Source organism: Natrix helvetica (genome assembly GCF_964273705.1).
Source record: "Natrix helvetica genome assembly, chromosome: 2".
In the NCBI taxonomy this organism is placed as follows: Eukaryota; Metazoa; Chordata; class Lepidosauria; order Squamata; family Natricidae; genus Natrix; species Natrix helvetica.
This window is the reverse complement of record NC_138552.1, coordinates 44,942,793-44,969,034: the sequence shown is the minus strand read 5'-3', so window position 1 is coordinate 44,969,034 and position 26,242 is coordinate 44,942,793. Positions and strand designations below refer to the sequence as shown.

At 40.9% G+C, this 26,242-nt stretch overlaps 1 protein-coding gene across 2 annotated transcripts in view; it reads left to right on the top strand.

Annotated features, from left to right (window-relative positions):
* MCTP1 (multiple C2 and transmembrane domain containing 1) overlaps positions 1 to 26,242 on the top strand; it is a 140,986-nt gene that overhangs the window by 32,652 nt on the left and 82,092 nt on the right. For both annotated transcript variants that reach the window (XM_081944916.1, XM_081944917.1), the window contains exons 6-10: positions 8,152 to 8,190; positions 15,417 to 15,581; positions 17,280 to 17,410; positions 19,508 to 19,694; positions 25,487 to 25,580. In XM_081944916.1, the coding sequence (XP_081801042.1) occupies positions 8,152 to 8,190; positions 15,417 to 15,581; positions 17,280 to 17,410; positions 19,508 to 19,694; positions 25,487 to 25,580 (616 nt within the window). The remainder of the gene's footprint in view (positions 1 to 8,151; positions 8,191 to 15,416; positions 15,582 to 17,279; positions 17,411 to 19,507; positions 19,695 to 25,486; positions 25,581 to 26,242) is intronic.

Sequence of the window (26,242 nt, the reverse complement as noted above, 5' to 3'; positions counted from 1 at the left end):
CCTAATGACTGCAACTGCAACTGCTGGAAGTGCTATCATAAGTCAGTACAGTCACATGACACTTTGTGATCACATTGCTTCATAGTAGAGTTCCCAATCCCAATTACCATCTGTGAGGGAGGACTACCTCTATGTGTTGTTGTTTTTTTTACTTTGTTTCTATGGCTCTGAAGACACCATTGTGCTGTCCTAAATTTTGCATTCTTGGGTGGACACAGCTATTGCTTTTCTTGCATTGAGAGAGGACTTATAATAAACTTTTGTAAGCACCAATGTAATTCCTCTTTTTGCCTATGAATTTTCCTTTGGAGGCAGAAAGTGGTAGGAGATGCTGAGCGTATAATAGTGTTTCGTCATGTGTTTCACCAACCCTCCTAAAATCAGGGAGAAGCTTTGCTAGAAGTAACTCTGGTGTTGTAAAGGCCTAACAAAGAAATACAGGGAGCAACCAATTGTACCTTGCTCCTATGACTTTGACTTAGTGTCTCCTTCACTCAGCCCTCAAACATCCAGATAACAGACAAGGTAACAACTAAAGACATAATTGCAGAGGAATTCTAAGATTAATCTGTGAGAAAACTAGATCAGACAAGGACTGTCAAGGTCAAATATAAGTTTGGTTCATTTAGCTAGAACAATGTGATTGGGATAACCTTTTCTCAGTTCCTTCTGTGAAGATTTCTATTGTATCCTTTCCTCCCCGACCTACGACCGGGGAATTCCCCCTGTTGTCAGCCAGCAACAGCCATGCTGCGCCTTAGCCAATCAGGCGCGGCATGGCTGAGGCGGGCTGATCTGGCCTGCTGATTGGTTCTTCGGCCTGACAGCTTTCCCTTAAATAGCTGTCAGGCTACAGAACGCGCGCTTCTCTCCTGTATTACTTGACATTGCTTCTTGTTAATAAACAGAGTTGGACGTTCCTCTTTGTGTCAAGCCTCGTCTTTCCCCACACTTCTTCACTGGCGACGAAGGTGGGATCCTGCTGAGGCGACGACCCTGACGGAACCCGACCTCTGTTACTCAGCCGCTTGAGTTTAGCTTCCCGAGCCGCACAACTCCAAGCCGCTATGTCTTCGCTTCCCCCGTTCGCTCCCTTCGGCACCGACGGAGAGGGATGGACGGGGTTTTTGGAGCGTTTTGAATGCTTCCTGCGAGCCAACGGGAAGCGGGGTATTCCGATGGAGGAGAAGTGCAGCTTCTTCCTCAGTAGCTGCGGAACCCCTATGTTCAACGCCGCCCGGGCGTTGGCAGCCCCTGTGCCAGTCCACGACCTAGACTGGGACACGCTGATGGCCAAGCTGAAGGGACATTACGCCCCGACCCCATCGAAGATCACCCGGCGATACGCTTTCCGTCAGTGCGTCCAGAAGCCGCACGAAGACGTCAGCCAGTTCCTCCAGTCCTTGCGGACCACAGCCATTCCCTGCGAGTTCCCTGACTTGGAGGACAATCTGGTTGAACAATTTGTCAGCGGCATCAGGGACCGACGGCTGAGGAGGCGTCTCCTGGCCCGACCAGAAATCACCCTGTCTGAGGCGGTCGCTGATGCACGGGCGGCGGAGTTGTCGGAGCAATCTGTTGCTGAGATGGACCGCCACCCGTTCCAATCTTCCCCAGCGCAAACCTGCCTCATCGATCAGCTGGTGCCCATTCCGAGCCCGGCTGAGGAAGAGGAAGAACTCGTGGCTCGCCTGGCAGAACTGCAAAGGCGCCGCAATCCGCGACCTCCGCGCCAGACTGTGACAGCCTGCCTTGGCTGCGGTGGCAGCCACGACCGGTCAGCCTGCCCATTCCGGGCATCCATCTGCCGCCGGTGCTCGAAAAAAGGGCACCTGGCCCAAGTTTGCCGTGCTGTGTTACCACCATCACCATCCCAGGGAGCCACAGGCCAGCAGATGACAGCCGGACCGCAGCAGCAGCCCCGCCGCCAGCCGCGCTCGAAGGCCAATTGTTACACAGTGGAGCCAGGCCCAGCAGCTGCCCCTGCTGAGGCGATCTACCAGGCCTCCGCAGGTGCGGACAGAATCAAGGCGTCAGTCCTCATTGAGGGCGCGCCTTGCGTGATGGAGGTGGACTCCGGCTCGTCCCGCTCCTTGATTGCCTGGGCAGACTTTCAAAAACTATGCCCCGGCGTCCTTAAACGCCAGCTGTCTGCTAGCCCCGTGGCCTTAAGGGACTATCAGGGGTCACTTATCCCAACCCTGGGCTGCCATACAGTCAGGGTGGAATACGGGGGGTTTTCGGGGTGCCTGTCAATCCTAGTGGTGGAAAAGCCCCTCCCCGCTCTATTGGGTCTAGATTGGTTCCCCGCCCTTGGTCTATCCGTGCAGGGGGTGCACTCCATCTCAGACACGCCCCCTGACGTAGCGGCTGTCATCTCCGCCTACGCGGACGTCTTTGACGGCCAGCTGGGACTATACAAGGGCACCCCCATCTCTCTTAACTTAGATCCCCAGGTTGCTCCCATTAGGCTGAAGGCCCGCAGGGTGCCTTTTGCCTTAAGGGCCAAAGTTGATGAGGAGATTGACCGCTTGCTGGCGCAGGGCGTATTGGAGCCTGTAGACTACTCACGTTGGGAGACCCCTATAGTGGTCCCAGTGAAGGCCGACGGCTCAATACGCCTCTGCGCCGATTTTAAATCCACCATCAATTTGGCCCTTCAGGCAAACCCCTATCCAGTCCCTGTAGTACAGCACCTGCTCCACTCCCTGGGGCAGGGCTGTATTTTCGCGAAACTGGATATGGCGCAGGCCTACCAGCAGCTCCCGGTGGATGACGAAGCGGCGGCCGCGCAGACTATCGTCACCCACCGAGGGGCTTTCCGTTGCCGCCGCCTCCAATTCGGCGTTTCCGTGGCCCCGGGGATCTTCCAGAGCCTCATGGAGCGTTTGCTCCATGGGCTCCCTGGCGTTGTACCCTATTTCGACGACGTCCTGATCGCTGCATCCAGCCGCTCAGGACTCCTCGAAGTACTGGGGAAGGTCCTCGACCGTTTTAGGGGCGCGGGTCTCAAATTAAAGCGCAGCAAATGTTCATTTGCTGTGCCTAAAGTGGATTTCCTCGGCTTCTCCATAGATGCCCACGGAATCCACCCCACCCCTACAAAAGTCGCAGCCATCAAGAACGCCCCCACCCCCGCCACTAAGGCGGAGCTGCAGTCGTTCTTGGGGCTTTTAAATTTCTACGCGCCATTTTTGCCACACAAGGCGTCACTAGCCGAGCCGCTGCATCGGTTGCTCGACCGATCGGCAGCCTGGCGCTGGGGCAGCCGCGAAGCGCATGCGTTCGCGGCTGTCAAAGACATGCTGACGTCAGAGGCAGTCCTAGTCCAATATAGTGACAGGATGCCCCTGACTCTAGCGTGTGACGCCTCCCCCGTGGGTTTGGGGGCTGTCCTGAGCCACGTCCTTCCCAACGGCTCAGAAGCCCCCATAGCTTTTTATTCCCGGACACTCTCTCCAGCGGAGAGGAACTACAGCCAGATCGACAAGGAGGCTCTGGCTGCCGTGTCCGGGGTTAAAAAGTTCCACGAATACCTCTACGGACGGCATTTCACGCTCTTCACTGACCACAAGCCGCTCCTTGGGCTTCTGGCCGGTGACCGTCCGACCCCTCCCATTCTGTCACCCCGGATGACACGCTGGGTGGAGTTCCTAGCGGCATACTCGTATGCCCTGGTCTACCGCCCTGGCAAGCAGCTAGGGCATGCTGATGCCCTCAGCCGCTGCCCCTTGCCCGTCTCCAACCCTCAGACAGTGCCTTGCATGTCTGTTTTGGCCATTGCAGACCTCGCCTTGCCGCTCTCTGCGGGCGATGTGGCAGCAGCGTCTCTGGCCGACCCCACCCTCTCCCAGGTGATGACCTGGGTTCTGCGGGGGTGGCCTGGGGGGCCGGTGCCCGACGGCCACCGCCCCTACAAGGCCAGGCAATTAGAGCTGTCCCTTCACAGTGGGTGCCTCCTGTGGGGGGACAGGGTGATCATTCCACCCACTCTGCGTGACCAGGTGCTGTCTCGCCTCCATGAGGGCCACCCTGGCATAGCGCGCATGAAGGCATTGGCGCGCAGCTATGTCTGGTGGCCCCGCCTGGACGACGAGATAGCTACCTGGGTTGCCAGGTGCTCGACCTGCCAGGTCTCCCGTCCAGCGCCTCCGGCGGCCCCGCCGCGGGAGTGGGAGATTCCCCGCGGCCCATGGTCACGCCTCCACCTAGACTTCGCCGGGCCTTTCCGAGGTCAGGTTTTCCTGGTTGTGGTGGACGCTTACTCGCGCTGGGTGGAGCTCATCATCATGACCTCCACCACAGCCGAGGCCACTGTCCGAGCACTGACGCGCCTGTTTGCCACCCACGGCTTGCCAGACGTCGTTGTGTCGGACAATGGTCCTCAGTTTGCGTCCACCGTGTTCCAGGGTTTCCTGGCCTCCCAAGGCATCAGGCATGCCCTCGTCGCTCCCTATCATCCGGCCAGCAATGGCCGGGCGGAACGCGCTGTCCGCTCGGCCAAAGACGCCCTTGGCCGAATGGACAAGGGCGACTGGCCCACGAGGGTGGCTGCTTACCTCCTGGTTCAGCATTCCACCCCGTGTCCCTTGTCCGGCAAAACCCCAGCTGAGCTGCTGATGGGCCGGCGCCTGCGGACCACCTTAGATAGGTTGCACCCAACCTATTCTGAGGCACAGCCGAGCAACCTGGGGCCCCCTCCCCGTTCCTTCCGTGAGGGCGACCCAGTATGGGCTAGGGCTTTCTCCGGGGATTTTAAGTGGGTGCCTGCCACCGTCACTTTTGTAACCGGCCCCTGCTCTTACAGGGTCCGGACCGCCGACGGTGCAGACTGGCGCCGCCACGTGGATCAATTAAGGCGCCGCGAACTTTTGGATCCACACAACAACCCCGCAGAGTCGGCCTCGCCAATTCCACCCGAGGCCCTGGGGTTGGCGCCGCACCCGTTTCCCCAGCCGTGGCAGTTGCCCAGGCCGCAAGAAGTTTCGCCAGAGACTGTTCCAGGCGCCTTCCGCCTTCCACAGCCCTCCATCGTTTCAGCCCCCGTTGGGCTACCAGCTCCGCCGTTGCAACCGACTTTGGCCTTCCCTCAATCAGGCCAGCCTGTCCCTCGCAACAATTCAAAGTTCCCTGACTCAAGCCCGTCAGCGGCCGCGCCACCCCGGCCCTGCCTACCTGTTCCAGAGTCTCCGCCTCCTCCTCCTCCGGCTGGGGTAGGCCTTCAAGATGGCGCCCGGAGCTCCACTCCCTCCAGGGAGGAGCTCCCACGGACACCACCTCCTTCTCCGACGGTCTGCCCAGTTCTGAGGCGTTCTGGGCGTGTCCGTCGCCGCCCAGCCTATCTTCGCGACTACGCATGCTCCACGGCTACGCATGCGTACTCGCTGGGGGGGAAGGAGTATTGTATCCTTTCCTCCCCGACCTACGACCGGGGAATTCCCCCTGTTGTCAGCCAGCAACAGCCATGCTGCGCCTTAGCCAATCAGGCGCGGCATGGCTGAGGCGGGCTGATCTGGCCTGCTGATTGGTTCTTCGGCCTGACAGCTTTCCCTTAAATAGCTGTCAGGCTACAGAACGCGCGCTTCTCTCCTGTATTACTTGACATTGCTTCTTGTTAATAAACAGAGTTGGACGTTCCTCTTTGTGTCAAGCCTCGTCTTTCCCCACACTTCTTCAATTTCCTTTTTATTCCAACCTTAAGTTCTGATGACTTTGTGTTTAGATAACATTCTCTTTCTGCTTGTTCTTATATACTATACATATACTATACTAAAGGTCTGATCAAAATGTTACATAGATAGAAATAGATAGATAGAAAAATAGAATAGGTAGGTAGGGAGAGAGAGTGTAAGTAGGTGGTAGGTAGGTAGTGGGATATAGAGAGAGAAATAGAGAAATACAGTAGATAGGTAGGTGTTTCTGCTGGCACAGCACTTGATCAATGTCTCATCAATCAGTTAAAGAGCTTTCGGAAAGGAAATAAAAGTTTTTGCACTCTGCAAACCTCCCAAAAACGTCCCGTTTTCATGAAAAACGGGCCTGGTTGTTTTTTTTTTTCAAAAAAAGGCATGAATAGCCTGGGGGGGGGCTTGCAGAGTGCTCCTGAGGGGGGGCAAAAAAAGAATGCAAAAATGGGGGCCCATTTTTTGTCACAAAAATAGCATGCATAGCCATATGGAGGTTTATAGAGTACTGCTGGGGTCGGGGGGGGGGCAAAAAAGTCCCGTTTTTTGCTCATTTCTGCCCTCCCCAGCTCCCAGGAGCTCCCTGAAAGCCTTCATAAGGCTATGCACGGCCATTTTGGTGAAGGGGCGGGGCTTCGGGAGGCAACAAATGCTGTATTCGATGTACAAGACTCACCCAGCTATTCAGCCTCTTTTTTGAGGAAAAAAGGTGCATCTTATACTCCGAAAAATACAGTAAATAAGAAAACAAAAAGACCTCTGCTGCAAATACGGAACCCTGTATTTATGGATCTTTTACCCTGCCAGTTTCCTCCATCTTCAATCCTGCCTACAATTCTGTTTTCCATTCAGATTTGGCTCTCAGTTTTAAAGGAAGAAATCTGTAATTGAAGTACACCAAGATCTTTTTCTCTATACCAGAAACAAAGCTCTTCTTTTCCTCCATGTCAGGATTTTAGTGATAAAAGGAAATCTCATTATGTTGATCCTGCTTTTGGCAAATGACAGTCCCTAGTTTCTCTTAGTTCCCTGACCTATTGTTAAGTGTTGCTTTCTCCCAGGGCTGAACATTGTCCTACATATCAAGCCTTTATTGGTCTTGATTAATCCATACTGGCTCACTGGAGTAGCCCCTTTATACTGTTTTACTAAAAAAAATGCAGGTTCAGATATCAGCTCTGATTTATACTTGTTCTTCATGCAGGCTTCATTACTATAATGAATATAGTAATGAATAACTCTTAACTACACTTATTATTTATAAAGAAAAACTCCCTAAATCAAGAGACTCCTGTAGTATCACTTTTATATATCTCTTTGATCTTGGGATGTTTTTCAGTGCAGTTTTTCACATCTGAACTCCACTATGTGTATAGCTTTGGCTGAGATCATTCTCCACTATCAGGGAATCAATCTTCTATCTTCAGATGCTCTTCGACAACCTTCCAACTGCTCTACATTTTGGGATACTACTTGGGGAACCTAGTTGATTAAGTGCATAGCAGCATATCATCAAAGTGGAACTGTTAGTACTTTGGACCTTTGAAAAGCAATGCCAGGGTGGTTTGTTATATTCACAAAAAAAGATGATACCAACTCTCTCCGGTTTTTATGCCTCCACTGAAATTTTCTTATTGTAAAATACATGTCAAAAGACAGCTTTATCCATGAAGCCTTTCAGGCTTGACTGTTAAATTAGTGCTAAGGCATTTTTTTTAAAAAAAATCCTTTAAAAAAAATTAAGCATAAGACAATAGTACCTGATTTTTTAAAAATTGCTTTTTAAATAATCAAATTCAAGTAAACACTCTGATTACTTAATAAACAAATAGCAATAATCTTAGACTTATATACTGCTTCAAAGTTACAGCACTCTTTAAGTGGTTTACAAAGTCAGCATATTGCCCCATCTGGGTCCTCATTTTACTGACCTTGGAAGGATAGAAGTCTGAGTCAACCTTGAGCTGGTCAGGATTGAGGGAATTGAACTCCTGGAAATGTGAGCAGAGTTAGCCTGCAATACTGCATTCTAACCACTGCGCCATCACAACTCATACTTGTTCAAAATTGATCTTTCCTTGTATGTGGATGCCTATCATAAGTACTTGTTATATTGGAGATTCCTCTGTCATATTGCTAAGTGAGGTCTTCAATTTCTATATATCTTGTGCTCTGTTAAAGAGTAGCATGAACTAGGATGCTCCTACTTCCAGATAATTTTCATTTCTTGTTCTTTTTGAGATCTTCACTACATCTTCAGGTTATCATATGCAATTTCTTTTCTTCATTAAATAATAGGAGCTTAAATCGTGATTGTGTTTCAATGTGAATGTTTGTGGCTGATTTCTGTCTTTAATTATTTAACATTTGTCTGATGTTTTGTCATGTGCACTACACATTTAGAAGGCAGTTGGCCTTTCTATATGAACAAGTAAAAGGTGATTAAAATGCTCTATTTTATTTGCAGACAATGCTAATGAGGAAGAGTTGGAAAAGAACAAGTAAGGTAATTCTTGGCATGTAGCCTTGAAATAACTGATATTTTATAATTTATCATGTTAAACTTCAGGTTGTGACATGTAGCTTATTCTCTGTAAATTGTATTGTTTTATTCTCTGTTGTATAATCATGACAATGGAATGGTCCTTAACTTACTAATAGCTAATATATAGAACTAAGTTGATTCAGTAGTTAAGGCTAAAAACCAGAGTAGAAACCAGATGACTCTGAATTTTAGGATGAAAGCCAGATCAATGACTTTGGGCCAGTCACTCTTTCTTGGCCCAACTTACCTCACAGGATTGCTGTTGTGAGGAAAATAAGATGAGGAAGGAGTATTAGGTATGTTTGCCACCTTGAGATAACTTAGAAAAATAATAAAGGCAGAAAATTAAATAAATAAATGCATTCAGAACATTTGAATGCACGTAAGTGTAGTTAAGGCAGACAATAATAAGTGTAGTAAAGGTAGACAATAATTGCTAGTTTTGACCTATATAGATACATGAGGTTACGTTCTAGAACCGTGATGGGAAACCTATGGCTCGTGTGCCACAGGTGGCATGCAGAGCCATATTTGGTGGCACACCAGCTGTCAGCTCCGGCATGCATGTGTGCGCTGGCCAGCTGATTTTTCACCCTTCCGGAGAACCAGGGGAGGCCGTTTTCGCCCTCCCCAGGCTTTAGGAAAGCCTCCAGAGGCTGGGGAGGGCGAAAAACGGCCCCAACAGGCCAATGGGAAGTTTGTTCCTGAACTTCTGGTTGGGTTGTTGGGGCCATTTTTCACTTTTCCAAGTCTCCGGAGGCTTTGCTGAAGCCTAGGGAGGGTGGAAATGGCCTCCCCTGCCCCCCCCCGAGGTCCCCTGAAAGCCAGAAATGGATTGTTTCTGAATGTCCGGTTGGCCGTTGAGGCTGTTTTTTGCCCTCTCCAGGCTCTGGAGGCTTTCCTGAAGCCTGGGGAGGGCAAAAAATGGTCCCAATGGGCAAACCGGAAGTTCAGAAATGATTCATTTCTGGCTTCCGAAGGACCTCTGGGGGGCTGGGGAAAGTCGTTTTCGCCCTCCCCAAGCTTCAGGAAAGCCTCCAGAACCTGGGGAGGGGTCGTGCGCGCATGTGCAGGGGGGAGAGATTTTGTGGGCACGTGTGTGTCCAGTTTCGGTAAGCCCTAAGAAAAAGATTCACCATCACTGTTCTAGAACATTTTGCTTTTGGAAATCATAAATTCCATGCTAAAAATAAGGAACAAGAATCTAAAACTGGTGGTTGTTTATTATTATTTGGTACAAGTTTATGTTGGAGTTCTTGTCTGTTAGCAATTTTATGTCACTTGATTCTGTTTTTGTATGTTCCTATGAACAAGATAGCTTTTGCTTTTCTAGCTATAGAAACATTGACAGCTGTATTGTTTTATATTAAAGATTTTATTGGTTTTTTAAAACATTTATGGGGAAAGGGTACAAAGGTACATAGAAAATTTTGGCAGCTCCCGTGCTAGTGGTAGAAATCCTTCCAAATATCACAATTTTTTCAATTTGAAAACAACGTATGAAAGATAAGCATAAACAGAATTCTTACATTACCATATTGCTCCCTCCTCCCTGTCTCCAGATGGAGCCACACCCTCCTCCCCCATATCCTGTACATTGCTGCATTTTTCACCACCTCCCTTATTTTCATCCTCTAGGAGAGAAAAATGTTTTTTAGTGAAGGCTTCAGTCTCTTTCACTGGGTTAATTCTAATTCTGTTTCCCTCCCAGAAAATTAGCATTCCCTCTGGCAATAACCACCTGAACCAAACTCCTTTATTGTATAATTTCTTTGATAAGGAGGAATACTTCCTCCTTCTTTCTCTAATTTTTTTCGGAATTTGTTTAAGAATGGTAATTTCTTTATCTTTGTATTTTAATGGTCCCCCCCTTTGGGCCCCTAGCACCTCATCCCTCGTGGTCCTCCTAAGAAATTTAACATGTATCTCCCTTGGAACGTTATGGGTTCTAGCATATGCTGAATTGATCCTATAGGCCAGATCCATATCCCACCACAAATGTTCTTTATTTGTCTTGATATATTCTGCTAAGATTGTACTCATGATATCTTTAAGATTTTCATTCTCTGTTTCTGGTAGGTTCTGGAATCTGAGAAAAAAGGACATTCTTTCAAGTTCTATTTTTGCCATAAAGTTATCCAGTTCTAAATTTCCCTTCCGGACTGCCTTAACCTCCCTATCCAGCCCAGCCTCCCTCTCCTCCAACACCACAATTCTCTGTTTATTTTCTGTAATATGATGTTGTACCCCTCTGAGTTCGTCTTTGAGATCTGCCACCTCCTTCTTCAGCTCGTTTTGACCCCTCATAATTTCCTGAAACATTTGGTTGACAGATAATTCTTTTGAGCTCTCTCCAGCCCCTTCTTTTTGTAACAATGAAGTAATTTTAGTCTGCTGCATGCTTGGACCGGAGGTTGCCGAGGCAGGAGCCGAGAATGACTTGCCCGTTGGTGTCTTTTTTGGTCCCATTTGTCTGAATTCAGAGATGATAAGTCTTTTACAAAGAAAATGGCGTCAGCGGAGCGCGCAGCCTGGCCAATCCAAGGTGGCAGGCAAATCCAAAAGTGAGAAGTTAGTTCTCCTTCATTGTTCCAAGGCACAGAGATACACCAAAAAGGGGAAAGTCAAATAATCAAAATCCAGAAAGACCACGCAATAGGAGAGGTCCAGAGCACCTTCAGGGGAGGTTTTAAGACAATACCAGAGCTTTTTTTTTCCAAGGTAGTTTCAAAAGGCAGAGTTCATTTATAAGTACAAAAACGAAGAAGGGGGGGAAGCCATCTTGACTCCTCCTTTCGCAGGGAGACGAGCAAAAGTTTCCATTCTTTAAGAAAACAGCTCAGCAATCCCCTCTTGCAACTGTGATTTCGATCTTTCTCACATAGTTAATTCAAGTGGCAAGTCAGCCTTTGTTCTATCTCCATTCCGATGTGGAGAGAGATGGTTTGAATGCCGCTTTGTCCGAGGGGGGGGGGTAAAAAGAAGAAAAACACCCCCCTCTAATCTTCGGTTTAAATAGATTGAACACGAATTTACAATAGTCTGCTGCTTATCCGTTAATGATAGTTAAAGAGATTAGGAAGGATCCTCCACCACCAACATTTCGGCTACTCTTCCTCTGCTTGACTCATTTCTCCCGGAGCCAATTTGGCGAAGGGGCAAATATGCCCCTCCTTTTCACTCCCCAGCTCCTGGGGCGAAGCTGGAAACACCCCCACCGGCTGCCGCCGAGTCTGGGGGGTTCCGGCAAGCCGTCCTGCGGCAGGAGACCCCTCCAAGATCCCCTGTGCTCCTGAACGGAGCCCACCCAGAAGACGAGCGGCGGACAAGACGTCCGTCGCCTACGGGAACCGGAAGTGATCTCCAGCTGTATTGTTCTCTTAATAGTGTTAGAAGGTAGGATGAGGTGTCTGACGATTGTTCCTAGATATTTGCTGTTTCTTACCACTCCTGATTATTCAATTTTTATTTGGGATCCAATTCGGACTACCCAGTAATTGTTGTCATTATTGAATTTGTAGAGGGGTTTGGGGTTTTTTTGCTCTGATACAGTGCCTTTCTTGAAATAAGACCAATAAAATATCTGTTTGTTTTCAATATTAGAAAAGAGATTCTTAGCTACTGGCAATTATCCATGAATAATTGTGCTGGGTTATACTTGGAACATGAGTAGGAGTTGCTGTGTGATTTAATATATCTATGAAGGAATTTTCCTGTTCTCAAATTCAGTTTGACGTTTGAACAGTGTTTTCTGCTTTTGCATTGACTTGTGAATAGTATGGGCTCTTTATAATATTACTAAAATTATACTTCCATGTAAAGAGTATAAAATGTTTTCTTGACAGTTATGCAGCATTATCAATTTAGGAATTCATTAGGATGTCATCATGTACTTGTATTTTTTGAGCACATAATAAGACTTGGTAGATTAGTTGTTATACGGAGATAACCTGCAAAAATAATTTATGGCAGCTAAATATTAATGCATTTGAACTCACAAATATCGGCTCCAACATCTCAGAGGATTTATTTTGAACTGCATTTTGTTTTGCCAAAAAGTCACTTTTTCACAAAAATGTGTCTTTTCAAAATTTGTTTTCTTTTGTTTCACGTTTGTGTAGGTGCCATTTTTCTTGTGTACTGGATTTACTCTCAACCTACTCTTTTTTCCAATATTTAATTCAATATTCAATGTTAGACTAGAATTTTAGCATCTACCTGATTATTTTTATTTATTTAAGTTGTTTATGGCTGCCTACACCAAAAGACTCTGGATAGTGTATAAAATCAGAATTTTTTTAAAAAAATAACATAAAACTACACAGATAGCCCAGAGTATACAGTTACAACAGCAACATAAAGTAACAACAGGAGCCCTAGAAATACATTAATTCCAGGCCTGGAAACAATTCTAGATTTTAACAGCTTTCTGGGGGCCTAGGAAAGAAGGCATAGTCCTTATCTCTCCAGAGGGAGGGACAGTTACACTTCTGGGCTGCAGATACTACTTGTTCTTTGAACAATAGCTGCAAGTCTAGAACTCCACAATAGTTGCACAATAGTTTCACATGCCCCATCCTGCCACATCCTAAATCAACAACGGTAACATACCCCATTTTGGAAGGCGAAACAAGTACAGCTAGTCACTCTTGTCAGGACTGAGCAAAGTATGTTCCACACTATCAAAACTTGAACAGCCTCCAGACACTGGGTCAGTACATCAACAACCTCAATAAAGGAGAAAATTTGTAGCTTAGGGTTGAAATGAGAGGTCCTTGGTGGTCTCTGAGCTTGGTTGTTTTATTGCAGATGTTTCATTACCCAAACTATGTAACATCATCAGTGTTTATGATGGTGATGTTACCTAGTTTGGGTAATGAAAAAATTGCAAGAAAACAAATAAGCTCAGAGAGCACCGACGACTCCTCATCAACAACTTCACCTGTGCAGCTTGGGTTTGAGTTATAAAGCTGGGTTTCACCAGCATACTGATGATGCCTAAGCCTTAACCAATGGATGATTTCACCCAGCAGTTTCATGTAGATGTTAAATAGGAGAGGGGAGAGCATCAAATCCACAAACAACATAAGTGAAGAGGCGCAGACATGATCTCTCCACACATTAACACTGATTGAAACTGCCTCTTGAGGAAGGAGGTTAATCACTGCTACACAGTGACTCCTATCACCAAGAATCAGAGTCAAATAGTATCAAAAACTCTTTGAGAAATCAAGGAGCACCAGGATGGATGCACCCACCCCTATCCTAGTTTCACCATGATTTTAGCAGATATGAAACATTGTTGGCTTTGTTAATATTTAAATGAGGGATCTCCCTCAAAATTCCAGGATTAATGACTAGACTCCAGTTTAACAAAAAATCCTTAGGGACATTTTTATACCATCTACATAGATTTATACCATCCTTGATTGTTATGCTAGCCCTCATTTAACTAGCTTGTGGGATATTCTGTGAAATACTTGCTGAATTCAAAATATATTATGCCTAGGACATTCTCACAATTTATAGTTAACCAATTTTAAAAATGAGATAAAATCAGTATGGGAAGACTTGATCTTGAGGTACTGTGTGCTGATTTCTAGCAATTGCTGTATTGTTTTATCTAGATTCTTTCCAGATACTGACAGCAGACTGATTGTCCTGTAGTTATTAGATGTTCCTTTTGTTCCTTTTTTAAAAATAGGATAACATTGATCTTTTTCAATCATCATAGATCAGCTGTTCTTTTATTCACCCATCCATGATTTCTCAAATATAAAACTTCTTCAAAATAATATTAGTAAATATTAGTTCCGAAGAATGGTTAACTGATTGTAAAGGACATGGAGGAATTGAGCTTGTTGTAGTATCGTATTTTGTCACAAAATATTTTGAACTGATGCTTATTTAGATAAAAGAAGATGAGAAAATAAATCTTTAGGTATATTTGTATCAGCGCACTGGAATTAAGAAATAATTAATTCAAGTTAGAATAACAAGAAGTCGATTATTAACAAATACGGTTTCTCAAATGGATGAGAAGAAAGCAATACAAAGAGTTGGTCTTAAAATGGGCCTCTATTTACCTAATGTATTGTTTATACATTTTACTTTTTCTTATATAATAAAGGAATATGTTATACTTTTCCTTATATAAATTGGGAAATAATAGGAATAAAATTTCAAGAGCCAGAGGAGACAGTGAGGATTTGGGTAATCCTTATTTATGAATATCAAATATGTTCTATCCACACAATCAAGATTTAAGGCATTGTTTTCGGTCAGATATTATGTATATTTTGTTCTGAATTCTTTGTTGTGGAATCTTCTTGTAGATAGTTGCCATGCTCCTAAGGTTAAATGCTGTTGCTATTTTATAAACATTATTTTCAGCCAGTTAAATGAAAATGTTGTTTGAAAGGTTTTATTTTAATTTTCAATGTATGCCCTGAATATTTCCCCAGATATATATACAAACCACTATTTTATGTAACATCTATTTTATTCCATATATCTTATTTTTCTTTCAAACTTTATAATATCAAAGTAGCTTTTAAATTCAGCTCACTCCTTGCTTGCAATTGTTTTAAAAAAATACTTGGTATTTTCTTTTTTTTGTTTTGTTTTGTTTTCTAGCTTTAAAAGTGCTTTGTAGTTTTTCTTAAATCTTGACATGCTTTGAGTAACACTTGGATATAAATTATAGTGACAGTAAGACTTAGGGGTCATTGCAAGCAATGCAATATTATCAATTATTTTTCATTATTGGAAAGATAACAAAAGTAGAGGTAAATTTACTGAATTTAGTGTATTTGAAAATTTGAGAGATTACTAAAAGCCAAGTACATTATAGCTGATAACTGCAAACATCGTCTAAGAACTTCCAAATATATCTTTGTTTGTCATAGAATAAATTGCCCATTAATCAAAGACTTACCTGTGTATATAATCACCATTCCATTTTTTTCATTTTTTCCCCAAAAGTGGAGTAATACTAAAGTCTAAGATATAGTTGTTTCTTGCTATTCTAAAATCTTGTTTTCATCAATAACCATTTTATAAATAGGTTTTCTAAACATTAAGAAATTTTTCTACCTTTCCTAAATATTTTCTTAAAATAATCATTCTGTTCTGAAAACAAATTGCAAGTTAATAAATGAGAGTTCTCTCTGCACCTGACGTTTCAGACCCAGAGTATACGTCTGTCGGACTTGCACAGAAAAGCTCAGCTATGGAGAGGAATAGTCAGTATCACTTTAATTGAAGGTCGTGGACTCAAAGCCATGGATTCAAATGGGCTGAGTGATCCCTATGTGAAATTTCGACTGGGACATCAGAAGTACAAGAGTAAGGTAACCTTTGATTTTCTTAAACTATTTTTTAAAGACTCTAGTATAATTTTTTAATGTAACTTCAGCATTTTTTTGGTTGAAATCATTATTTAACTATTATGGTTCATCACATGGTCAGCCAGATGTTCAGACTGGATTTGGCATTTTTATCCACCTATTGTGTCCTTCCTAAAGGCCTGGGATAGGCATATGTGGATGTTTGATGGTGTTACAGATATTGTTATAATATGTAAGCTGTTCTGAGTAAAGCCATCTTTTGCAATTGACTGGTAGTGATATTGTCAATGTCGATCGTATCCAGTTTTGGAATTGCACCCAAGGCAATTATTGGTATTGGTACTACCTTTACTTTTTTGCCACAGTCGTTCTATTTCTATTTGGACTTGATTATTATGTTATTATACAATATTAAAAAATTGCAGTAGTACTATGCAATGTTTGAAACCTTGGATTTAAAGCTAGTGACTTACTAAATCAAACCTCCGAATACAATCATATGATTTTAGACCTGGGCTTAATCAGATACTTGAGCATTAAGCAATTCCACAAAATATAGATAAATGTTCTGCAACAAGAAGTAGAAGAAGGATGCTGAAGAAACGGAAAAAGTGCAAAGGACAACACCAAAAGTAATGTAAAGTTTGGAAAAAACTTGTGAAGAATGATCCCCACCTACCAGGAAGAACAATTGTGAGAATGATGGTATTTGCAAGCTTTTTTGCTAGATTTGGAAATCCCTTAGTGCCCTGGAGAAGATGATCTTAAACTGGTGAAAACACTATCAGATGTCAGTATTCTGGAAGACTTGGAATGCTGGCCACCACTAGCATTTTCCCAAGATTTGAGATCTGTTCCTCCAGCATGTAGGAGGATTTCACTTGCCTGCCCAGAGGAGAGGGAAAATTCCTTGGCATGCAGGGTAATGGACTTAAAAATCTAACATACCCCTCTACTGTCATCATCCTCCACTGTCTTCCCCATTAACTTTCTGGGGAAGACAGCAGAGAAAATGCAAATTGTGATCACATAATTGCAGAGCACTTGGCACTGATCATAAATGCAAACAGGTTGCCAATGTTTCAAAATGTGGTCATGTGACCTGGGTGGTAGTGAATTGTGCTCCTGTCTCAGATATGTTTTGGTCAGGAATAAAAACTCTTACTAAATTAAATGATACGTTTTATGTAGCTTTAAAGAATTGAATGAGGGATGTTCTATTTTATTTTTATGTAATGTTTGTTTTTAATAATTCAGTTCTTTTTATTATAGGTTTTTTTAAAGGAAAGAAAAGCACTGAGAAAAGAAATAATTTTTTTATAAATTTCATATTGAAAAAGGTGTAAAATCTGTTTCACCTCTCTGTCTTTAAGCAAGAAAAAGGTTAATCTATTTGAAGGAGAAACTAGAAACTCATATCAGTTTTTTTGTGATGTAAAAGAAAAATGTACTAAAGTAATAAATAATGTCTTGTTATAATTTTCATACTTTTTGTGTTTTTTGAGAAAATTTTAACATGTTTCTCAGTGAACATTTTAATAAATGTGACAAAATGTTATATTTACTGCTATCCAGAAGACAAATAATATTTAAATATAAAACTAAGGTATTTAAATATAAAACTATTAAAATAATCAAAATTCTATTTTGTTATTCTTATGCATCATAACTCAGAAATATTTTTTTTAATTTTTTCTCTAGATAATGTCAAAAACTTTGAATCCCAGGTGGAGGGAACAATTTGACTTACATCTTTATGAGGAACGAGGTGGAATTATTGATATTACAGTATGGGACAGAGATGCAGGCAAAAAGGATGATTTTATTGGCAGGTTTGTTTATAAATGACTTATAGTATGGCAATGAGCTTTGAAGAAGAGAACATATAATTTTGAATTGCTTGAAATAAATTTTTTGAATTTAAAAAAAGAAATAACATTTAGAAATCACCTATTTTTTTTAAGGAAATGGTTTTTTAATGTATTGATGGCAGATCACATCAGCTAAAAACCATCCCTTTTCAAAATTATATTTCAAAAGATTTATGGTGCAAGATTAGGGCTATATTGGTAGTATTTGATCATTAACTCAGTTATTGACTATATAATACTTTCTATCTGTCTAGCATAATATATGTTACATATGTAAAGCAGAATGTCAGATCAGAAGCTGGAATGTGATATTTGATTTAATAAGGGCAACTATAGGTTTTAAATAAATAGATAGCAATAACAAAATAGCATAACTGAGTCAAACTTGAGCCCCATCAGGATCAAACTCTAGGCTGTGGGCAGTTTTCTTACAATACTGCTTCTAACTTTTGTGCCATCAGTGCTCCTCAGATAGATGTAGTTCTTGAAGGAAGTCAATCTGGTTTTTTGGTTTGATTCCTAGATAACTTTTAAAATTAAATTGGAGGTGGTAGTTCTTCTTGAATTAGGTAGTTACAGTACTTACATAACTGATTTTGTAAGTTAATTTTGTGGGGTGGTTACTGCAGGAATTGTAACACATTCAAGGTTTGTTGTTTTTCTGTTCTGCTGGTGACAAGGATGTTAAGGAATGGAAGTTTCTTTTCTTTCTCAGTCTTCTTAGTGAACTTCATTTCTGGGCATCTGGAATTAAGAGTTTGAAGTGTGCTTCCGATTTAATTTGTTTTAGGATGACAAATCTCTCATTGACATGTTTGGGATTTGATTTTGTTCTAAATGTTACATGTCTGCTGTTCACATGATACTGAGATCCCATAGATGTTCTGGTGACTTGTTGGTATTCACGGTTGGATGCTTTTTGGAACCCTGACATTTACTCACTTTAGAGCACAGTGAAAAAGAAGAGGAAGATGTTTCATTCTATCTGTGATGACTTCTTCCTGTTGAGCATCCTGTTTCATATGTGAACTCATGGCATATATGTACTTAAGGGAACTTAGCACAGCAAAACTCCCTGTTTTGTCTGCATTCAGAAGAAACTATGAAAAGCATACTCAAGGCATTGATCAAATATCTATTAGAAGTGTCTTTCACCTCATCTTTTGAACTCTTTGGCTTGAATCAGCTTAATACCTCAATGGCTTTGCTGACTTTGTTATCTGTGTTGCATGTTTAGATTAGGGTTTTGCCTATTAACAGTTTGTTATCCGCAAGGAATTTGCCACGGGAATTGTAAATAATGTGCAAAGATAGATCTGCTTCTACACCCAGCTCCATATCCAGATTATGATGCTCATATGATACTGATTTCTGGAGCACAAAATCTGCTTTTCCTTTTCCTTTTGACTTACTAGGTGCTGGTTGGAAAATACTTCTAAAACTCTTCTCTGTTTCCCCATTTGTTCTTATGGCCGGAATGATCCATCTCCATAGGTGAAGGGATATCATTATAAATTGCGATTATATTATAGAAAAAAATGTTGAGCGTGTAGCCAAACATATGTTGCACTTTAAACCAGAGTTAGATAGATTTCAGTTACATCTCTGGTTAAATTCTAACATTACATATATTGAAATCTGACCAATAAGAATTTTGATCTCCCTGTTTCCTTCCCAAATCAGGATTGCCCTCCTCCCCACTATCTAGAGTAATTTTAGAGTACGTGATCATAGGCAGTAGCGAAGAGGAGTACTCAGTCAACAAAAGGAGTTTGGTCAACATTAGCAATATATTGGATTTCCTGTTATGAATTTTTAAAAGTTATACAAGGAAGTTGAACATTTCATTTCTAGTACTCTGTTTTCTAGCATTTAAACTTCATAGGCAGAAATATGCTTCTGTAAAGTATCTGTTTTGCTGAATGATAAAATTCATAAATTTGAAGACTTTGTCCTGAAAACAAGAAGTAAATATAATATAGTTCATTTTGGGTAACTGAGTTCACAGTATTTCACAGCATTGTTGTACAACATGCTAAAGAAAATGTTTGTTTCTAGGTGCCAAATTGACCTGTCAACTCTAACCAAAGAGCATACTCATAAGCTAGAACTGCCTCTGGAAGAAGGCGAAGGGCATCTAATACTGCTGGTTACATTGACTGCTTCAGCTGCGGTCAGCATCTCTGACTTCTCAATGAATATCTTAGAAGACCCAAAGGAACAGAAAGAAATCCTAAAAAAATATGTATGCAGCATCTTTTTCTTACTATTTTTTGCATAAGATTATAGTGATAAATGGTGAAATGTAAAAGGAAAACTTACTTACTTACATACTTACATACTTACTTACTTACTTATTTACTTACTTGGTTTATATGCTGCCATCCCGCACCCAGTAGCTAACAGTAATAATGTACGTACGTATGTGTATGTATGTATATATGTATATGTATAAATGTAGTTTTACTTGATATTTTTTCACTGAAAAGTTAACTTCTTGTTATAATTAAGACATTTCCTTACTGACTTTGCCAATAAGTAATGTCCTTAAGTAGCTGAATAATTTATCAAGTTTGCGTTATTTAAAACAAAGCCCTTTCTTCATGGATTTGTTCTATTAGATGTTTGGAGTAGGTTAGAAATCTAACATAAAATAATAAGGATACCGAATGTTTAATTTCTGGATTGAACATTTGGAAAAATATTCTGTCCTTATATCATAGAAGCAATTGTGTAGTTTTAGTAAAGGAACAGCAAGGGGAGCTCTTACTCCAACTTTTATTAATATTGGATTAACTAAAACTGATTTACTAAACACAAAGAAGAAAGAAGAAAATCTATCTCCTCTAAAATTACAAAGCTTTTTTTGTATAGGTCTGCCAGATGTTTAGAAGTTATCTCTAGACTCTGTGCATTAAGCTAAACTCTGACTAACAGAGGGCTGTTTAATTTTTTTTTTTGTTTTAAAATATTCTTATTCTGTGGTTGACATCCTCTCAATAAGTAAATTTAATAAAGATGTACCTTATCAGGCTGTGCAGATAATATGAAGTGCTAGTACTATTGCTGTACAATATTCTTCAAACAGATTAGCAGGATGTGTGCTTCAGCAAATTTATTCTACCTATCTCCACTGAATCAGCTGCCTGCAAGTACTTGTACACATCATACGCCAATAGTATTATCATAAACACAATTTAATAGAGGTGACTTAGCAAGGCTAACCATTACATTTTTAAAATCAAGTAAGAACCAAGAAATGTACTAAATCATCTGAAAACTAGTGATTACCAATATTATTTCACATTTTTTGAACTAAGGCAAGTTGATCTGTCAGACTGTATCTTGGGATGGATGTCTCAGATACTAATTTTAATGAAATATGCATTTTGTTCTCCACTATAGCAGAAAATACGAAGCAAAGGATGTTCATTGTTCTGATTATCTTTTAATAATAAATAAATAACCAGTAAATTTTAATAGAGAATAGCAAAATTTGTTAAAAAAAATATGACATTGAAAATCTGATTTTCAGTATGTTTATTTCAGACATTAGATTGTTGTTACTTGCAAGCTGGATAACTTGGTTCATCAACATGAGCCACACATAGCTGCAATAATCCTGGACAAATAACAACATTGTAGTATACCAGATGTAGAAATAGCTACATATTTTTGTAGCAAATCTTTATCCCTACATATTTTAGTAGGAATATTAGTGTTGTTATCCTTCGCTAAGATTTAGTAATCTTAGTAAATATTACTGGGTAACTGACAAATTCATGATCTTTTTTAATCTAAAATTATTTATAAAGTTTTATTTTTAAAGTATTGAGAAGGAGATCTTTCTATTTAAAAATGTGTTTTGCCCTATTTTTGAGACTGAAACGAGTAAATGCACTGACCCTGCCGTCAGATCAAATAGCCTTGGAAAATGACTCTATTACTGTCATTTAACCATTTGTAGCAGAACATCAGAGCCCTACAAATTAAAGAGGCATTACCGTTTGAACCATTTTATCACAATTGTATGAAAAGATTAATTCCTTTTGGGATGGGAGGAGGGCCGTAATGGGTAGCAGACCAAAAGAGAGATTCTATGACCTTTTCAGAACGGGTATGCTGAACCCCTGCTCCCCCTTGTCACAGTTTAAAAACCAGAGAAGCTAGTTTAGTGAAGAAGTTGTTAGCATTCCATTTTTATTATGACATTTCACATTCATCCGATTTAATGTCCCTTGACCGGATTGTCCACCGTGAGACGATGGGGCTTGAAATGTTATTTAGAGCATTGATAAAAGGTGAGCAGTTATAAGATGACAGCGAGTCATAAGGCTGGTGGTGTGACATTAATTTTCTCCATAACAGAGATGGAATAAGACGTCATGGTGACAAGCTGTCAATCAATGCTGGCCCCTCAGTGTATCTTGATGCCATAGGATGGGGTATTGGTTCTCCCATAATAGAGCTGAACTGAGATGCTCTCGCTGACAGCTGCTGCAGCTATACAGAAAATATATTATACAGCCTTTCATTAAAAAAATAAAGAGGACTCATCTCCAGAGCATTTCAATCTTTTCCCATCTATTGAGGGCTGAAAGGATTCACAGCAAATCATAGATTTCTGTGCTATGGAAATGTGAAGCCTCCAATACCATCTGGGGTTTGAGGCCTCCAACAGTCTTCATAAATAAGATGACTGATAATCATCTCATAAATCATTACTTTAAGTTGCATGTTTAAAGTAATGTATTAAAGTCATTTGCTTTTCACAAAATCCTACAATAATCTGCAGTGTGTCATTGGTTGAGACTGTCAGAAAGGCACTAAATTGCACTAAATCAGCTGACTAGCAAAATCTAAAAGTTCAAACTATAATTATCCCACTGGCAAATAATAGTGGGCGAAATATTGCCAGGTCTTTTTAAATGAACGGAACGTGCATATAGGTAAAAAGGTTGACTTTTGTTCTGTGTTAACTAGGAAATGCAAAACAAATGCAATTTCAAAACAACAAAAAATACTTTTAATTTCACCATGTCTCCCTTGTTCAACATAGCATTGAACTGGAAAATATCTGTATTAAAATGCCAGGATTGACAAAAAAGTCCCCAGACCTTTTTGAGAAATGATAAGTAATGGCAAATAGCATTTTTCTTTAAGAACCAGGTTTAAACCAAATCAAGAAAAAAAGGAAGGTAGAGGGGGAAATTGTCTTTCTGATTAAGCAAATTTCTAATAGGCAATTATTATGAAATTAAAAGTTAACAGATATAGCATTAGTGATCTTATAGAATGCTAGAGATATGTGCCATATTGATGTGCTATATAAACTACATTGCCTCAGCTGAACATTGCCTCTATCTCTGAGATGTATATTACAGGCTTTGTGTCTCATTTTTATTTATACAGGTGAAACTCGAAAAATTAGAATATCATGCAAAAGTTCATTTATTTCAGTAATGCAACTTAAAAGGTGAAACTAATATATGAGATAAGACTCATTACATGCAAAGCAAGATAGTTCAAGCCGTGATTTGTCATAATTGTGATGATTATGGTGTACAGCTCATGAAAACCCCAGATCCACCATCTCAGAAAATTAGAATATTACATGCAATCAATAAAACAAGGATTGTACATAGAACAATATCGGACCTCTGAAAAGTATAAGCATGCATATGTACTCAGTACTTGGTTTGGGCCCCTTTTGCAGCAATTACTGCCTCAATGTGGCGTGGCATGGAAGCTATCAGCCTGTGGCACTGCTGAGGTGTTATGGAAGACCAGGATGTTTCAATAGAGGCCTTCGGCTCTTCTGCATTGTTCGGTCTCATGTCTCTCATCTTTCTCTTGGCAATGCCCCATAGATTCTCTATAGTGTTCAGGTCAGGCGAGTTTGCTGGCTTATCAAGCACAGTAATCCAACAGTCATTGAACCAGGTTTTGGTGCTTTTGGCAGTGTGGGCAGCTGGAAAATGAAGTCAGCATCCCCATAAATCTCGTCTGCAGAAGGAAGCATGAAGTGCTCCAAAATCTCCTGGTAGACTCTCATCAGAAAAGAGGACTTTGAATCATTGAGCAACTTTTGCATCTCATTTGGAAACCAAGAACCCAGAGTATGGAGGAAGAATGGAGAGGCCAATCAAGCACAGTAATCCCATGGTCATTGAACCAGTTTTTGGTGCTTTTGGCAAAAGTTGCTCTCATCAGAAAAGAGGACTTTGGACCACTAAGCAACAGGACTTTGGACCACTGTGCTTCATTAAGACCAGAGTCAACGCAGCCGTCTACCAGGAGATTTTGGAGCACTTCATGCTTCATGATAAGCCAGCAAACTCGCCTGACCTGAACACCATAGAGAATCTATGGGGCATTGCCAAGAGAAAGATGAGAGACATGAGACTGAACAATGCAGAAGAGCTGAAGACCTCTATTGAAGCATCCTGGTCTTCCATAACACCTCAGCAGTGCCACAGGCTGATAGCTTCCATGCCACGCCGCATTGAGGCAGTAATTGCTGCAAAAGGGGCCCAAACCAAGTACTGAGTACATATGCATGCTTATACTTTTCAGAGGTCCGATATTGTTCTATGTACACTCCTTGTTTTATTGATTGCATGTAATATTCTAATTTTCTGAGATGGTGGATCTGGGGTTTTCATGAGCTGTACGCCATAATCATCACAATTATGACAAATCACGGCTTCAACTATCTTGCTTTGCATGTAATGAGTCTTATCTCATATATTAGTTTCATCTTTTAAGTTGCATTACTGAAATAAATGAACTTTTGCATGATAGTCTAATTTTTCGAGTTTCACTTGTAAATGGGTCTGTCTAATACATGGTTAAGATTTCAACTTTTTCAAGCAGAAAACATTTTTGTTAAACAGAATATGATTAAGAATTTAAATTTTGCATCATAATGGAAAAGTGCATTCATTCAGACGTTTGTTAAAATCCAGGTTTGCTCTTTTAATGGGATTCAACCTGTCAAAATGTTTAGAAACTCATTCTTTACTTGCTGTTTCCTGATTTTTTAAAAAATAAATACTATTTTTAAACCACAACACTTTTATAAAATATTTTAATTATACTGTATAAACTAATGATTATAGTAGTAATTATAAAACTATATAAAACTATAGTTTTATACCATAATAATATAGGAAATTTGAACACATGCTGTGTTTATGCAATTAAAACTTACAAACAAATTAAACTTATAAAAAAATTAAAATAATTGCTATTTTGTGAATAATATGAGGAAGCTATAGGGAATAAAGCTAAGTCATATAGAAATATGTTTGTGTATGCATAATTTTAGTTTTGTTACAGATAACTCATAGAAACACTCCAGTTTCTAAATTATTTCTCAAGAACCTGCAACATCTCTGGTTTGTGGAATAGAAGTACCTTATGATCAAGGTGTCATCATTTAATATAATTCTGGGACACTATTCCAATTAAATAATGATTTAAAATAAGCAACAAATACTATTTTTTTTAAAATAGACTTGTTAAATTATGTATTTGGGATAGAACTGAATATTTTCTCTACTGAATGTCAACTAATGTTAAGGAATAAAAGTGGTATAGCAGGTAGCAATGGTTTCCATGCCAATGGGAACTAGATGCCTTCCAAGGCTATCAAGAGATCAGCCAAATACCTGCTGACTCAGGAAAGTTGGAGGAAAAGAAGTTTCAATCCAGGATCCATACATATATAAAAGCTTTGACATCTGTGTACTGCAGTGGAAACATATCTATATGTTTCTTTGTGGATTCTTCCTTTTTGTGTACAATTAAGACTAACCCTGCGGAGCTGTGTTCACGAGCCTTCTGCCAAGTAAGCCAGTTCCAGAATAAAGTGTTGAGCCAGACCTAAGTGCAGCTTCAGAGTTAGGATATGTTAGAAACATATGTGATTTAAGCCATCAGGACAATTTAGAACCTTTAAGAGGAAATGGTCTCTTCATATTTTGCTTTTTTATGACTTCAGTGTAATTTCCTAAATTTTGTGTATGTTTCTAGAACCTAATGCAGATGTTTCAAAACATAAAGGATGTGGGATTTCTCCAGGTAAAGGTCATCAGAGCAGAAGGTTTGATGGCAGCTGATGTTACAGGCAAGAACTATTTCCATTTTATGCTAATCAGTAACCATTGACTAATTTTATGTTATAGTTTACAAAACCAACAGTATAGCAAATAAAATACTGAAGGTTGCCAGGTTTCTGTTCTATTCTTGCTTAATGATAAATTCTGTTACATCTTTTAAAAAACATTTTGCAAATAAATTTATATCTGGACTTTTGAGAACCCAAATTCTTACTTGAGAGAAAAGGTGAAATGAAGCAATCACATGGCTGCCAAAATATTTTGTTCTGAGAGCCTTCAGTGAATTACTGTGTGTACAACATAATTACATGAAATAAGTTAAATCTTTATCAAGCCTCCACCTCCACATCCTTTCCTGCCTTTGGGGACCAAGCCCCCCAGGACTATATCTGCTCTCTTTCAAAATGTCTCCTCCATTTACCAAGCTGTCCAGGTCTTCCATCACCCGGGATTGGATCACCTACTGCACTCCTTCCTTCCTAGTGATTCATTAGTCATGGAATCTTGGACTTAATGGAAAGGACCCTTCCTCATCCTTCTCATGACCCATACAGCTGTTAAAGTTGCTGGTATTTGCACCAGGATTCACCACACCTGTCCCAAGACCACTGATCCTTTTGAGGATTCAAATTATCATTGGACTGTAGCCTGTGGGGCTGAGAATGACCTT